General features: G+C 43.4%; 1 protein-coding gene across 1 annotated transcript in view; it reads right to left on the bottom strand.

Annotated features, from left to right (window-relative positions):
* The window catches only part of LOC144758091 (uncharacterized), an 82723-nt gene that overhangs the window by 15084 nt on the left and 50083 nt on the right, over positions 1-17556 (bottom strand). The window contains exon 2 of the mRNA XM_078646411.1: positions 2201-2289. Coding sequence (XP_078502537.1) covers positions 2201-2289 — 89 coding nt within the window. The remainder of the gene's footprint in view (positions 1-2200; positions 2290-17556) is intronic.

Genomic DNA, 17556 nt, shown 5'->3' with positions numbered 1-17556 from the left:
TGGCAAAGTAAAGTCATGTTTATATTCTACCAGACACTGCCCAGGGTGCCCACACAACATGATTTATATCGCTCCTTTGTCTCTAACAACATGCATCAATATCTTTTAACAAGGATGAGATTGAATTTTAAGAACATTAACTAAATAATCTATTGCCATGTCCTTGTGATGGCTTGTCTACTCAAACAATGTCTCATATTTTATTCTTCTGTTGTTTTTTTATAAAAAAGGAAAGAAAATAAATCATTCTCGCAATGTTAACAAAACTGAGTCTATTTTCTTACTCTTCAGCCCTTACAGTAATTAATTCCCTGGAAAGCCCTTTCATCTGTTTTATGACTGCAAATTTGCTATACTCAGTCATTCGGACTAGGAGAAGTTCATTAGTGAGGGGGGTTGTTTTATTTGATCATTTTCATTAGCCTGTCGTCAATTGCCCAATTACTGATAATGAATTGTTGTATGGTTTCAAACATGTTAACTAGAATTCGACACAGGATTAGGAAGTGTTTACATACATGTGGCATCATTTTAAATTGCTTGTCGTAATAATGTGTTCTTATTACTTTTATACATCCATAATGAATTGTTGTGAGTTTAAAAATAATTAATTAACTTCGGATTCTAAATGCTTTTCGATCAATTTGTATTGTGATATTTCTTTGTACTTTTATGCGTTCACCAAGTGCAAATAAAGTTATTTGATTGATTGATTAATTGAGTACAATATAGGGTGCTCTATTAGAGATTCTCTGTACTGTTTAGAGGTGCCTGGTGGTCTATAAATCAGAAAGCCTGAACATGTAAAAGTTTTGCTAAAATGCAGTTTAAATGGCATGTTTTCACCATCCTAAATATGGCCAAGGGACAGAATGCACTTAATATAGGTTCTGTGAATGATTGTGATACCAACTCCTCTGCCACAGGGTCTATCGCATCTTTGAATGAGATATCCTAGAGGGGGAGCCCAGACAGGCTCAACATATGTAGATTGAATGAGACATGTTTCGGTGAGGAATAAGATGCTGAGGTTGTGATCCAGGACATAGTCGTGGATATCGGAATAGTGGTGTGTCGGTGGCTGCAGATCATCAGGTGGGAACAGCTGAAAATGATGAACACCACTTAAACTTGCCTAAACGCAAAGAAGAAATGTGTACCATCTGCCTCATTGTGATGTAGCACCGGAATGTCTTGGACTTAATACCACAATGCAAGGGGGTGTATGCACCAAGATAGGTACAGTGTGCTGCAACTTCATCCCCATGAAAGACCTGGACAATGACACACTGTCAATCCAGTGCTTAATTTGTAAAATATTAAGTGCCAGGGCTCTAACCTGAAGGCCACTTCAGCTTGGACCACCCATCGCCCTTGTCATCACTGCCTAAGCAACTACTAACCATCTCTCTCATATGTAAATGCCACAGCTCAGATTATTCCAGCTCCCCAAAGCTAAAGGAATTGCGGGAATGCAAGTATTAGCATTATTTTAATGTATATTGTATTCCCAAACAACTGTTGTTCTGTTCATCTCTAAATTTGATGAGCAATACCACCATGTGTTAGACAGTTCTAAGAATGGTGCTGACAATTAGGTGCCGGTGCCGAGCACCGGAAACCAATTAAGTGCCGGTGCTGAGCACCGGAAAGCACCGGCTCAAATTAAGCACTGTGTCAATCACCTTCCAACTACTGTACAACGTACAGCAGATCATGATTAAAGAAGGTGCCCCAAACATAGCATGGTTTACAGGTTTGTTTACCTGGGTACCAAAGTGGATCGCAGGCCTATGCAAGGCCTCGTTACCAGTGGTTTCAATCTTGCTCTTGCTATGCAGCACCATGCAACTAACATGAGCCTGCATGAAGAAGGCTACCCTGAAAATAGGGGGAATGCACCTGATTAGGACACACAATGCCAAGGGAAACACTCACAGCACAAGCCAGAAACAGGAACCGTCCATGCTCAAGACACGGACACAAACAGCCAGGATAGTAGATAACTCAATTAGGGGGGGGGAATACGTTAGATTTGGATTAATTTATAGAAAGGGCCAACTCTTAGGAGTCCAGGACACCAGAGAACAACTGTTGCCTGCACTACCTAAATCACCATAAAACACTTGTTACGGTTACAGAGTGACCCTTTATCAAATCAACACAACACAGTTGTCCTTTGTTCATCCCTAGCACTTACCTGGATGGAAACACCAGACTTGGAACAATCCTCAAACACACCAGGAAGATTGCAACAGAAAAATCACACGTGGTCCCAGGATCTAATACCTAAAGAAACAAGTCAGATGCATTCACTCAAACTCAAATAAATGCACAGCTGAGAGCATGCACTCCGGCCAAGGAAGATGCCAGAGCAGCCAGTCAGTTTCACTCATCAGATAAAGCCCAAACAATGCATAGCAGTAAGCGTTATCCTAGATAACACACACAACACACCTGGACCACCTTAGAATGTGACATCCTGTTGGCATTTATGGTCCCTTCTATAAGAGTGGAATAAAGTATCTAAAAACAATATTTATGACCCACACTACCAGAATTTCCTGCCCAAAGGTGGACAAGCTTCACTTTATTGCACCGGGCGTACAGAATAAAGCATGCCATCTACCTAATGCAAAGTGAATTCCAGCAAGAAGCTGTAGAAGTGGCTGCTGTTCCTGGCCATTATTGTTTAATTAATTTAAACTGTTCCTGATTGCCAAGCCTCCCTGTTCTTCTTTTTGATAACCCGAACCTGCTTCAACACAGCAATGGTTACAACATTCCACATTATCCGCAGTTAAGGAAAATATAATAGTTCCTTTCCGATGACGTGGATTTACAAGATTTCTTCTTGGGTCCTAGGTCATGTAGATTCATATACGCCACTTACAATGAACTGTGGAAAACTTCTCAGCAAGACGCTGCTGAACGCTTAAGACAAATTGACAGGATTAATTTGAAAATGCATTGGCTGTTGTAGACAATGGCATGACTGCATTGACAAATCACATATATTCTTTGAAAAAGATTGTATCATATGCATTCTATGTTACACTTAATGACAAGTGTCTCAAAAAGATGGATGCTAACCATTCTACACAGGCTGGCTTTGTGATACATGACAGTCAGGTATGGGAGTTTAGGCTAACCCAAGGTATCTGGCAAAGGGTACTCCCACTATGCTCTCAATAGGATAGGTAGTGTTAGATATGAGCAGAATAATATAATCATATAGCCACACAGTAATGTTATAATGGTTGAAGCTGTTGCACTGATTGCGCTGGTAAAGCAGAACTGGGTGTTAGGATGACAGGACGTCAGAGTGTAGGGACTGAGACTCTGTACAACGTCAGTACCTGTCTGCCCAATCCTGCTAGCTCACAGTGCCTCACCTGAACTCCTAATCTTCCCAGAGTAATAGGTGATTTCAGTAACTTCAAACATGACCCTCTATCCCCAAGGACACTGTGGAAACAGATCCCCCATTTGTTACTCACTTACTCACTCATGCATGCCAATAGTGAACATAAGAAGGACACAAAGAAAGTTTACAATACATTTATTAAAACTATCGTAGTCTATTATGAAGCAAATGTGCTGCGATCATTAGGCAGATGCAACTAAACAAAGTAATTTGAATTACTACCAGACTGCATAGGACAAACATCCCAACCATTGCAAATTATATATCTGTCTAGTTCTACCCTTATTTTGTGAGCATAGGGATATATTTGCGATCTCTGGAATTGGTCCAAGCCCCATTACGTGGTCGATGTAGTAAGGTGGTCGGTATAATGAGTGTAAACTTAGTTAACACAGGGTTGCATGTAAGGCACTGCTGTCATTCCAGAACAGTCCTGTTTGCCGGAATTCTCCTCTCTGCATCCAACGGTACGGAACACCATTTTTAGGATAAAACTATTGTGCTGGATATGCCACCATGTTATGGCTAAATATTAGGCGCTGTTGCTAAACCAGCAAAGAAAACAGTATACCAAGTTATGTATTCTAGATGACCTTGAACAAAATGTGTAGATGTAATCCCACGAAGAGTCCCTGAATAACAAACATGTACAGCATATTCTCAAAATAATATCGCAAACGCAAATGTGTTTTATGTGGCTATGCAGAGCGACCAGGGGCAGCCTAAAAAGTCTAAAACGCGAAACTAAGGGAGAGCCAAAGTGGGCACAAAAGGGAAATCACTACAAACTGTTTATTTTTATCACCATTCTTGTAATGCTGGTTACAGCGCTTTGGGTTTTTTGCTAAATAATTGCAGCGCACTATTTTTATCCAAGATTACAATTGTTTCAATACATTTTTAAAAAGTCAATTTGTAACTTTCTTGTGTCTACCTTGGGCTTGCAAAAGTAAACAACAAAAGGGTAGATCCGTTTTCACGAGACTTATATAGTGTGCAGCTACTCCAGGGAGTGTCCCAGTGTGGCACAAGCTGAAGGCCTGAGAGAAAACAAGCTCAGTTGACCTAGAAGAACTAGCTTTTAAGCTTCTTTTTAAACAGCCTTGGATCGTTATAGCGGGTAATTCCAGAGGGAGCTGATTCCAAGCTGCCACACCCAATTAAGTGATTGATCTACCTACTGCTCTCTGTCTGTGGATCCTAGGGGTCCTTGTCAGAAATGTACTGGTAGTTAGTAGCTGTCTTAGCGCGTTGTAGATGCTAAATCTGATACTTAAGTAGGTAGGTCCTTTGCCATACAGGGCTGCATGAACCAGTGCCATAGACTTGCATTTCACTCTCTCCCTAATGGGCAGCCAGAGGAGATCCCGAAGATGCAGCCTAATGCGCGACTGTCTTGGGAGATTGAGCAGGAGTCAAACTGCCGCATTCGTAATCACCTGAAGTTCATCCTGGAGATATTCTAGAAGGTCTACATAAACAGCTTTGCCATAGTCAATACGGGACGTGATCAATGCCTGAATGACTAATTTCTAGGAATGGAACGATTAGAGAGACAGAAATTTCTTCTCAGATCTCATGATCCCAAAGCATGTTTCAACGAACCTGTCAATTTGGGGACTAAATTACAGCGTATTATCAAACCAAATCCCCAAATCTTTTACCAGATCTTTTGGGGATCTAGCGGGGGTGCATCGTCTGCCCCTCCCCCTCCCAAAGAAGAAAATTTCAGTTTTATGCTCTTTACATTTCAATTGCATTTTCACAAGTGAATGAAAGACTGTGGTGTAGCAGGGTTTCCGTTCTCCCACAGAACTGTGCATAGAGATCTAGAACCTCAGTGAATTAGGATGACCCAAAACTCACCTCAGTGTCAGAAATCCCCTTACCGAGCTAGCTACAGTGTCTCATTGGTCACAACAAGCTGACCAATGACTTAGACAAACCAGAACATGATCGTAGGTTACCTCAGGTATCGTGGAACACATGAACACTCTTTCGTTATATAATCATTTCAAACCAAAACTGGGAGTCAAAGAACACACGTGCAAGTTTGAAATATTTATTTTTCAATGCAAGGTTCTCAAACGCAGTATCTTATATAATACCAGAATACATATGATAAAAATCCGAGTTATCAGCATTGTCACTAATCCATAGTAAGCAAAAGGTGATAGCACATTATAATACAAATTCTATAGAAATCTGTATCACCTATATTTCGCGCACCCTATTTAGCATACTAGATTATATCTAAGAAGGTCTCATTTGGGTTTTTAGCAGGGCGGGCCCATACCTCTAAATGTCAGTAGGAGAAGATCACATCAACAGCTACCGGCTCTCTGCATGCGAAGCATCAAGTGTGTTGATTCATTCCCTGTAACTCTATCTTAAACCCGCGTAGAGCCCAATGTTGGCAGCAACATTATTTGTGTTATGTCTAATGTGGTGCGAGGATCAGGCCTCCAGCAACCTTGTGTTAGGTTATTCTTAGAGGGTGCAGTTCTCAGTGTGCAGACAGTTGTACCAAGTGTACCAAGCACAACTGATATCAGAGCAATAACATATTATTCTCAACTAAATCACATCTTTCGTCTAGGTTGAAAGCTACAATAACAATTAGGTGTCGTGTGCAAACTGAAGCCGAAGGAAAATATGTTGTTTAAACATTTAATAAACTCATGCTAACTTAACACAATATATAGAAACGCAGTAACCATATGACACCCCCCCAATGATCCGAGGACGGTCAAAAAGGAAAAACACAAGCCAATACTATAAGAAAGGCAAAACATGAAAGCAGAGTTCAACAATATTGAGCCACGCTAAATGTATGTAGATGTTTATAAAAATCAATATTTACAAAATATGTATGAATGCCTATAGTGGCCACACAAAAATATAAAAATCTTGAACTTGAAGCCAATTATAAAATCATAGGCCCAGAACATATAAAAGTCAAATGTTCGTAAAAGAAAAGGCACCATTCAGAATTACTAAAAAGTCACGTGCCATAATAGTGAAAGTCTCCAAAGCCACTCATGGGTGGATAGAATATGCAAAATAGGCAGCCACAGCTTCCAACATGAAATCACTGTCATCATGCGAAAACAGTTCAGCCATCCAATTAAGCAATGGGAAAGAACATACGTGCTCCTCCAGCACCGAATCCTCTAGCAACATCAGAGGACAACTCACTGGGTTCTCGAGAACGCTATGTGCCAGAAAGTCATGCGCCGCTGCGGGTATGTCCCACTGACCCATTAGTCCATGCATCGCTGCCACGGCCATAACCCTTTCGCCAGAACAAACCAACTCGTGAGCAACTACGGGGCTCATCAGCTGATCAAAATCAACGTCAGGAGAAGTCGTCAAGCAGAGACACAAATCAATGGCCCAGTCAAAATCACAGCTCAGGCAATGAAACACAGGCTGGACACATGTGAAATAGGAAAATCAAAAAGATAATCCAAAAGCCGTGCTTAAAGTCGCAAGTGGCAAGGTGTCATAGTAATCAAGCATCCTATTACGAAACAGAATCAGGAGCTGTTGGACGGCTTCTTGCGCAGGATGGGCATCCATGTTTTATAAAGCAAAATATCACCAAAACGCCTGCAGCCAAAGCCAGCAAAACAGGGAATCCGCCAAACAAACTTGCGAATATAGAATGAAAGAACGCAGGGATAATACCAAATACTTTTTCAAACGTAGTCACGAGACCACTGCTAACCAATTTAAAAAAATGTGCGAGTCCAGACGTGGAGGAGGCATTAAAGATTTGATGAACCAGCTCGCAGAAATGAAACGGCAAGTCAGTATTTAAAAGTGCCTGCACCTCTGTGCGTGTGTTAGCTATGTGAAGGACATATGTTTCACAGGCCGAGCTCAGGGCCACTTCCTTTTGAGACAAAAGGGCTCTTATTCGGCTCAAACCGTTGAACTCCGCTCTCAAGGTTGGGATGCGCGGCCAGATGGAAACATCTGAATTCCCATGCGTGGGTGGATATAACACGTTCTTGCAACACACCACACGTCTTGATACAGTAACCACATAGGCGATACCGACCATTAACCCACAACACTCCTCGTTATTCAAAAGTAAATAACTACTGTTAGTCAATAAAGTGAATGTGGGAACTATTGCGGGAACCGGTGTGCCTTTTAAAACACAGGCTAAATTAGGCCGGTCCTGATTACAAGAACCATGCAACTGGATGTGTCTGCATATCAGTGAACGGTCAGGCGACTGTGTGCATTCTTAATCCATTCAGATTCACTTCCTTCCCTTCCTTCAGACATCTGTATGTGTATGGTAAAGACCATGTCTCATGTAGGAAAGCACTGCCTAGTGGTTCATATCGCCCTATAGCAATATATCGCATACAATTTGTAAATTTATACAGAGCAAATGGTAAAGTAATAATACCATGGATAAGCCATGTAGCACCAGCTGCCTCAGCTACAGAAAAGGGCAAAGATTCTAATTTTTCAATGTGCAACATAGAAAATGATGCATCTCGCATGGAAAGCATGCGCTGCTTGTCAGTCAAATTAAATGGGGCAAATAGTGATGAGACGTTCATGTAACTCCAAGGCACTCGACCAGCTTTCAGAGTCTGTAGTGTCCATGCAAACTGCATAACAGAACTCAATTGATTTTGACCATGATATAATACGGACACTTCATCATGCACAATGTCAACAACAGAAGAGACAATATTGTTCAACGTGTAAATTCGGGAAGAAAGCATGTTAATACTGTTATCGACAACTGCAAGTACTTTTTCCAAATTTGCTTGGTCAATTGCCCTTAGGCGCTTAGCAGCCTCAATTTGAGAAACTTTCCAAATTTCATTGTAAACTGCATAAATCCACCGTTTAGATCTACCCTTAGCCGGGCCTTTTATAAAATCATTTGAATCCACATTTTCAGTTAACTGAGACAGATGTAGTTTAACTGCAGCTAACGTGGAATGTTGTAACCAATTCTGACACAGTTTCCCCACAGAGTAAGTGTTGACAGTATAATCAGTTTCAAAACGGGGATCTGGTCTGACTTGTGTGAACCCTTCAGCCAACCCCTGAAAGCGACGTTGGCAAGAATCAGCACTTCTTTGCCACAACAGCCAACCCTTTGGATCCAAACTGGATACATTAAAGGACGAACTGTGTAATAGAGACTGTATCTCACGAATAGACAAATCAGAAAAATTACCCCAACCTGAATATTCTTCTAATTCGGGGATAATTGGTGTATTTAATTTTTTAGAAGTAGCCAATCCAAAGCATGTTGTTTGAGAAATAGTAGAATTTAGAAACAACATGTGATTCGGGAGGAGACATGCACGGTGCAAAGCCTCAGTACCTTGTACCTGCCAATCTTTGGTACCCCAAACCGATTTAAGGTCAATTATTCCCTTCCAGAACTCGTAGCCATCTACAGCCAATTTGTCTAGAAAGGACTTCGAATACAGCAACTTTGTATCGGTAAGTCTAACTTTGGACATGGACTTTTGTGTCATTCTGAAGTAAAATGACTCAGGATTCGATTGATTAAAATCTGTAAAATAACTGTATTTTTTCAGAAATGTACTGGAGCTTCCTATTAATGGAGCTGGGCAGGGTCACCACTGCGTGTAATTCACAGCAACCCTCCTGGAATTCGTCTTATGGAGAAAATGATTACCATAATGTTGGAAGCAAAACAAATCACCATAATTAACAGAATCTAAATAGAAGTCTTCAGCATCAAAAGCTGCATAATATTTTAAATCAGAGAATAATGCTTCTACGGCATGAATATCCCAATCATCAGAACGTATATTTTGTTTAATCACATCCCCCATGTTTACTCTAAGCACATTCAGAACATTAATCACTTCAGTGGGGCCATGTATTTGAAATCTAACCGCATCCCACACAATCCCATCAAGGACAGGCCAAGCAGTAATGTTGACTGTATTCAATTCTCGTTTCAGTCTGTGTGCTGAATGTGAGGAGGAAAGAGGGGCCAATGTTCCATTAAGGTACCGAATTCCTGTTCTTTCTTTGACATAATGACCATCGATCAGGCGGAAAAAATAAAACACAAAACCAATTGACATAAAAAGATAAAATGAAAATAGAAACAACCAAATGTATGTCCAAGGGGGAATTACAAAATGTTTTTTAAATAAAGTGGCATATTTCGCAACAGTTGAGGGTTTCTTTGAAAGTTCCGAAACAGAGTCAAAAGAGAATCTGGACTGGTCGGCCAAACGAGTCTGCAAATCAGGCATTGATAAATCAGCAGGATAGGTGTAGTTCAGCTCATCAATGTTAGTAACAGGAATAGTATTTAATAAAGGACTGGAAATAGCAGGCATCTCGAGGGACACCTCCGGTTCTGCACCAGAAGTAATAGCCAGCACAGAGTGCCTCACCATGGAAGGACAGGATACAGCCGGTGTCATGCTATGAAGAATCGGCCACCCTGTGTGCCTTGACATTGTCAATTGAGATAAATCTGTTTTCCTTACGACCTGGAAGTGGTGGTAAAATGACTGTTCTTGTGCCCTTCACTCCAAGAACTCGAACCGGTGCACAATATGAGGGACCAAACTCTTTCTTGTTATCGATCTTCTCTCGAACCAGTTCTCCAACTTGGGGTAGTCAGCCAACTACCGGGATCTGCAACGCATCATCCGATGTGGAGGGCAAATGTTCCTTAGCTAGACTGTCTCTGGTCTTTTTTAGATCCTGTAAAACATTGCAATGTTCATCTACGTCAAAGGCCGCGGCCTGGGCCTTGTAGTCTAGCCCGTCGAGGTCAGGTACATACATCTTGATACCAAAGAGCATTTCGTACGGGGTCCGCCCACCCAGAGACCTTCTAGGGAGATTATTAAGCGCACGCTGCACGCCATTGAAATGGGCCAACCAGTTTCTGCCAGTGCCTATAACTCGAGCTGTCAAAGATTGCTTTAGGTCACGGTTCATTTGTTCCACTACACTATTACCCTCGGGCCTGTACGGACTCGAAAACTTGACTTGGACCCCCAACGAAACCATAGCATCCTTATACCCCCTAGAGGCGAAAGCCGGACCCTGATCCGAATGGAAGGTACCACAGGCAAAAATCCCTATAAAGACTCGCAAATCCTTGATGACAGTCCGTGAATCAGCGCTCCGATGTGGCCATACCCACACAAAGCGTGTGCATGAATCAACTGCTACCAAGATGTACTTGTATGCAGTATCAGAAGAAAATGGACCGCAGTGATCCAAATAAACGCAACCAAGCGGTTTATTAGAGATGTACAACTGTGTCTGAGGCGGACGCGCAGCAGTTGAAGGTTTAATCTGCTGGCAAATGTCACATTGAAGGACATAATCGCGCGTCTGTATGTACAGTCCCCGCCACCAGAACCTTTGTTGTAGCTGAGTTACAGTGGCTGAGACGCCCGCATGCGCAGACGCCACACCTTCATGAGCCGCTGTAATCAAAGCAGCCCTGCGATCCGATTTGGGAACTAGACGTTCGCCAACATCAGGAATTTTCACATAAGGAACCTTATCGGGACATAAGTGGTATGTGTACTTCGAAGGGAACCCCGCAGGATATTTACCCCCCTTCTCGGTGGTAGCAATAGCTGCCAATATGTCATCATCTATCTTGCTTTTGGACCTCGTGACTGCTGCAACTAAGTATTTCGATACCGCTGACTTCGCTGCTTCATCAGCAAGCGAATTACCAACAGCGTGGACCCCCACGCGCTGATGGCCAAGAGTATGAATCACAAACACGAGTGGCAACTTCTCTTTAAGTTCCGCCACTCGGACCCAGATCATTTTATGTTTTATTGTGCTACCTTTGGAATCACGAAATTCATTCTGAATCCAAAAGAACAAGTTTTCATTGTAAGACTGGACACAGTAGTAAGAGTCACTTACGATCAAAGTCGTCACACTAGGATCTGCGTACGCCAATGCAAGCATCAGAGCACGAAGCTCTGCTAATTGTGCGGTGCAGCCCCCAAGCATCTGCGTGTGCACGACACTGGACTTGAACTCATCGTTCACCATGGCACCGACCAGAATGGCGCATGCGGAAACGTAGGTATGTTTAGAGCCATGCGCAACCTGCGCCGAACCATCAGTGTAAATGATGCAATGGAAATCCTCCAACGGCCGCATTGCTAAAGGAGCAGGATGAACAAATTCATACTGTAAATACTCCTGCGACCGTAAAGTGGCGTCAAAAATAAACGTGACATCCTGGGATGTCAAGGATGCAGCCCACTGAATCCACCTAGGGTGCAAAGCTTTGGAATTTGGTACACTGGCTTTCGTAACTGCCTCCAAGGCAGGACACGGGGTAACAACCAACATGCGTTTTCCTTGTGACAGGGCGCGTTCTTTAAGAATTGAGATCTGTACAGCCGTTAAAACTTTCTCCACAGTGGAAAAACGCAGTTCAGCCGAAGTGTACAAGTGTGACTTGTAAGCAATAGGTACTGTATCCCCTTCATTAAAAGTCAGGTACGTGAAACCCACCGCCCCAGGGATAATTCTTATCACCAGGTTGGTCTGGTTATCACGAGTCTGTAAGTATTCAGAAGCGAGCAAATCAGCCTGCAAAGACTGCAGAATGGCTGAATGCTCAGGCAGCCAGCATGATTTGGAAAAAGATGGTTGTATCAAAGCATACAAAGGCTTGATACGCTGGGCATATTCCGGAATGTAAGTCCTCCCAAAATTCAAAAAGCCCAGTAAAGATTGTAATTTTTTCAGTGTTGTCGGAGAGCGCAACTGTGCGCATTTCTCCAGGAATTGAGGTGCCAACCCCTTTCCCTCGTTGTTAAGCTCGTAGCTGAGAAACAACACTGTGTATTCTGCAATGTGCGATTTTGCAAAGTTAAACTTGTAACCTATGTCTGCAAAGTTACAAATTATGCTATTAACTCGACACAGATGCTCCCAAAGATCGTCGTCTGTGAGATAAATGTCATCCACATACGAACAAGCAACTGGGTCGATTCCCTCCAAAAGAGAGACTATGCGGGCGGAGAAAACTCCAGGACTATTCTTATAGCCCATCGGGAGACGTTGAAACATTTTTTGCACACCACCGCAAGTAAAGCTGGTCCATTGGGAACTTAGACCATCTAATCTATGGGCATAAAAACCATTGGAAATGTCAAGCGTGGTTTTGAACCGTTTACGCTCAAGACTATTCACTAAAGCAGAGCCGTGAGTATTCTGAACTGCACAGTTACGGCAATGCGAGTTTAAATGCCTATAATCCAAAACCAAACGATATGAGCCGTCCGGCTTGTTTACAGTAAAAAGGGGGTTATTCATCGGTGACACACACGTTTCAATTACACCTTGATATTCCAATTGTTCAAGGATAGCCGCAACTGAAGCTTTGGCTTCACGCCGTATGGGATATTGAGGTTGAGGCTGCGGCTGAGACCGTAAAGGAATCTCGTGGCTTGGAGACAATTTATCCCAGCCACACTGATTGCGGTACACAGCCGGCGCAAGCGCCAGAGCCCACTCTTCTGCAAAATGCAGCGCTTCCACTCTCGATACAGTGTGCGCGAAACTGGGGAGGATCACCTCCTCCCCTCGCGGAGCTGCGAGAACAAAAGGCGGGGGCCAGTCAGCCTCCGAAAGCAAAATGTCATACGTAGACGAAAGATTTTCCCAAAATACCTCTTTAACAGTTCGCTGCATGTCACCTTCGATTAACAGGACAATTTCAAAAAGACGTTCAGGGGGAGCAACATGCGTATCAGCCGTTTCAATTACAACATAAGTGTCAGTCGCTGTCACCTTCAACAGTGGACGGAGGGCCTCTCTCACTATGGTAATCTCCGCCGCGCTGTCCAGCAAGGTCAGAGCCCAAGTCAGATTCCGAAGCCGCGTTCTCACTATCCGGGGCATATCGATGCGCTGTCAAGGCGGCGACTTTCTTCGTGGCAAACTGTGGTCTCTTGGGCGTAGTGCCTTCCTGCTGATCTCCACCGTTACGCGGGCGGGGCTGACCACGTCCTTGCTGGACACCCCGGCCCCTGCCGCCCCCTCCACCACCGGTTGACGGAGCCGATGAGTCCTGAAAGGAACGAGGAGAGCGTTTGTCAGAAGCCTGAAACCTTTCAGGTGATTTAATCATCGCGCGATCGCGCAAATCATAAACTTGATCCGACTGCGCAGGCAACGTAGATGCAGGAGTAGAAACCTGTGTTTGTTGTTGTTGTTGCTTACCCTGATTCTGCTTTTTAGGCCAATTCTGTTTCTTGGACTTAGGTTGACCACTAGTTGCCGAAGACTGTCCCTGGGGCTGCTTTTTCTCTTTATCAGAAAAAGTCTTAAGACCCTTTGCATTGCGGCCAACCGTTTTATAAGCCACCACAATTATCCTTGCTAACTGACGTGGTTTCTCGGCCTCTGGAATTAACGCCAAAGCGTTAGCCACCTGAAAGTTCACTGCATCCCCCTTGACATTCGCAAGGGTCAGATCGCAAACTATATCAAAGGTGCCACACAGGCGCATACCCAACTCAACCGCCGACTCCGGTCCGTGATCATCTTGAACACGTTTAAGGACCGCAGACAGGTTGGTCACAGACGGGGTGCCATAGCACCTCGAATAGACCGTTGCAAAAGTCTTACCCCAGGTCTCACAGTCAACAAGTTCAGGGGCCAAACATTTCGGTAAACTAAGTGTAAGAATCCGGTGTTTTTCACCAGGATTCGTATTAGGAAACACAGCCTCCAGCTGGTCGAATTTCTCGGCAAGCCAGAAAGGAAAATCATCCTTATCCTGGGGCTTCTTGCCCATTACCGAATTCACCATGACAGGACTGATTTTCAAACCAGCCTGTTCTGCTCAAAGCTGCACACCCCTAGGGGCCGCGTCCTGAACATTACGGCTTGTGTAATGAACAAGCGCTCTAATCACTGACACAGCGACCTCATGAAGTCGCCGCAGATCAGCCACGTTACAAGTGGCGCAATTAGGGTGAGGAGTGAATCCAGCCAAAGCGGGCCAATTAGTGCCCGGAATGGACAAAGGACCCAACCTCGGAGCGGTTAAAGCGTGTGGTAGGGCGCCACCAAACCAAACTCCATGCTGCCAAACATCAATAGGAACCTCCAGTGCCCTGTACGGAGCATATGCAGCCGGTACAGCTGAGGCAGTGTAAGAATGGAACATACCAGAATTAGCGTCCACAGGCGGAAATGTCACCCACGAATAAAACAGTTTGTACGGGTAAGCATGATCCGCACTCACTACCAGAACCACAGCCATGCCTTCCACAGGGATATTAAAAGCCCGCAAGTGGTCACGCACCGCAATGCGACTATGCTGCGGGATGTCCACGGCTTGTGCCATGTCAGCACAGGAAATTGAAAAAAAATAAATAAAGAATACTATGTAGCACAACTGGGTAGTAATTCAAGGAAACCGTTTTAGATGAATTCAAGCTTGAAAAGACCTATTTTAAAAATAGGCAGGTTGTCCGACACCACCGTTTTCCGGAAACGGGAATGAAGGGGTTAAGGTTTGAATGATATACTACTCGAGTGTCATGATATAAGGCCATCAACGTTGGGCGCCATGTAGCAGGGTTTCCGTTCTCCCACAGAACTGTGCATAGAGATCTAGAACCTCAGTGAATTAGGATGACCCAAAACTCACCTCAGTGTCAGAAATCCCCTTACCGAGCTAGCTACAGTGTCTCATTGGTCATAACAAGCTGCCCAATGACTTAGACAAACCAGAACATGATCTTAGGTTACCTCAGGTATCGTGGAACACATGAACACTCTTTCGTTATATAATCATTTCAAACCAAAACTGGGAGTCAAAGAACACACGTGCAAGTTTGAAATATTTATTTTTCAATGCAAGGTTCTCAAACGCAGTATCTTATATAATACCAGAATACATAATATTAAAATCCGAGTTATCAGCATTGTCACTAATCCATAGTAAGCAAAAGGTGATAGCACATTATAATACAAATTCTATAGAAATCTGTATCACCTATATTTCGCGCACCCTATTTAGCATACTAGATTATATCTAAGAAGGTCTCATTTGGGTTTTTAGCAGGGCGGGCCCATACCTCTAAATGTCAGTAGGAGAAGATCACATCAACAGCTACCGGCTCTCTGCATGCGAAGCATCAAGTGTGTTGATTCATTCCCTGTAACTCTATCTTAAACCCGCGTAGAGCCCAATGTTGGCAGCAACATTATTTGTGTTATGTCTAATGTGGTGCGAGGATCAGGCCTCCAGCAACCTTGTGTTAGGTTATTCTTAGAGGGTGCAGTTCTCAGTGTGCAGACAGTTGTAACAAGTGTACCAAGCACAACTGATATCAGAGCAATAACATATTATTCTCAACTAAATCACATCTTTCGTCTAGGTTGAAAGCTACAATAACAATTAGGTGTCGTGTGCAAACTGAAGCCGAAGGAAAATATGTTGTTTAAACATTTAATAAACTCATGCTAACTTAACACAATATATAGAAACGCAGTAACCATATGACAGTGGTTAGACAGGTTTTAACATGAGAGCTCTCCAAATCTGTTCCCTTATTCCAGGAGAAGAGCAACTGTGTATCATCCATGTAGGAAATCACCTTTTCTTCTAATTTTTATGCTAGCTGGATCAGCGGGGTGAGATAAATATTAAAAAGTGTAGGGCTCAACGCCGATCCCTGAGGGACCCCTGTATCCACCTTTTGACGACTTACAGAACAGGGGGAAATCCAGATTTGTTGTCTTCTGTTTTCTAAGAAGGATTTTAACCATCTCTAGGCTAATTCTTTCACTCCTATCTCCTGACGACGATGTAAGAGAAGAGCATGCAGGACTGTTTTGAACGCTGCCGACAGATCCAATAATTCATATAACTCTACTAGAGCCGTTTCTGTGCTGTACTGGGCCCTGAAGCCTGATTGACTCGGGTGGAGAAGCCCATTAATCTCTGCATATTTCTACAGTTGTCCATTTACCTGCTTCTATAGTATCTTGGAAAAAGCAGCCAGCAGGGAAATGGGTCAGTGGTTAGATGGGGCGGCAGGATCTGCTGTTGTGTTTTTAAAAGGGGTAGAATCATTGCCGGTCTCCAAACTCTAGGAACCGTGGCTGTTACTAGAGATGAATTAAGAATCTTATTGACCAGTGGATTAATTATATCAGCCCTTGCGGCTAGCAGTTTAGGGGGGCATGGGTCGATCAAGGAGCCTGACTGATTTTAAAGTTTTAAGAGCGTTTAAAGAGATGCATTTGAAGGAGCTCGGGTTTGGGTTACTTACAGATAACTTCATACTTGGAGTTTCTACATCAGTAGCCAGTATTCTGCCTACTGCCAGGCTTGCCTGAATACTTTGAATGTGAAAAAACCTGCCCGTTCTTCACATCATTTACTCGAGGCCTCTTTGGAGTGAGTGCAGGCAGTCAGGGTCAAAAAACTCTTAACCATCTGGTATCCTAGTAAGTTTAGGGTGTTCAGATGGGGCACTGCGAGCTAGTTAGGAACCAGGCCAACAATTCCTGATGATGCATGTGAACCGAATTACCATATTCTGACTTTTACGTTGTACAGAATACACAGTCCTACTTAATTCATAGAAACAGTAAAACATTCCCAGGGGTATGACACAGTCAAAGAAGGAACTGGATTTCAAGTCAGTACAAAAGGAAAGGAATATTCTTTCAAGCTAAAAGGGATAACTTGCCACAAGGCTCACACTGAGGGGGCATTCAGTAAAGAACTGTCAGGTGACAGACGTGTCTCAGCAGTACCCATTATAGTGAGTGTGTTGACTTGGGTAATGGGTCCCTGTTTGACTCAATATAGCAGGAATTCCCATTTTCGAAGGGGACACAGATGTCACTAGGTGCATCCATCCAAATATCATGGGGTCTGTGTTGTGAGCTAGCCTCAAAGGGAGGAAATGTCCAAAATCTTGAAGTCGGAGTCCTGCAGCCACACCTTGTTAAGTTCTTTCACAAGTGCACTGGAAGATAAACCGTCCGCTCACTGGTCTGGCTCCAAAGAGGAGATCAATCAAAGGGCTGTCCCTGGATAGATACAACAAAAATTATAATTGCAGCACTAGGGG

This window comes from Lissotriton helveticus, chromosome 1_1 (genome assembly GCF_964261635.1).
Source record: "Lissotriton helveticus chromosome 1_1, aLisHel1.1, whole genome shotgun sequence".
In the NCBI taxonomy this organism is placed as follows: Eukaryota; Metazoa; Chordata; class Amphibia; order Caudata; family Salamandridae; genus Lissotriton; species Lissotriton helveticus.
Note: the sequence above shows the minus strand (reverse complement) of the source record. Positions and strands in the feature narration are given on the sequence as shown.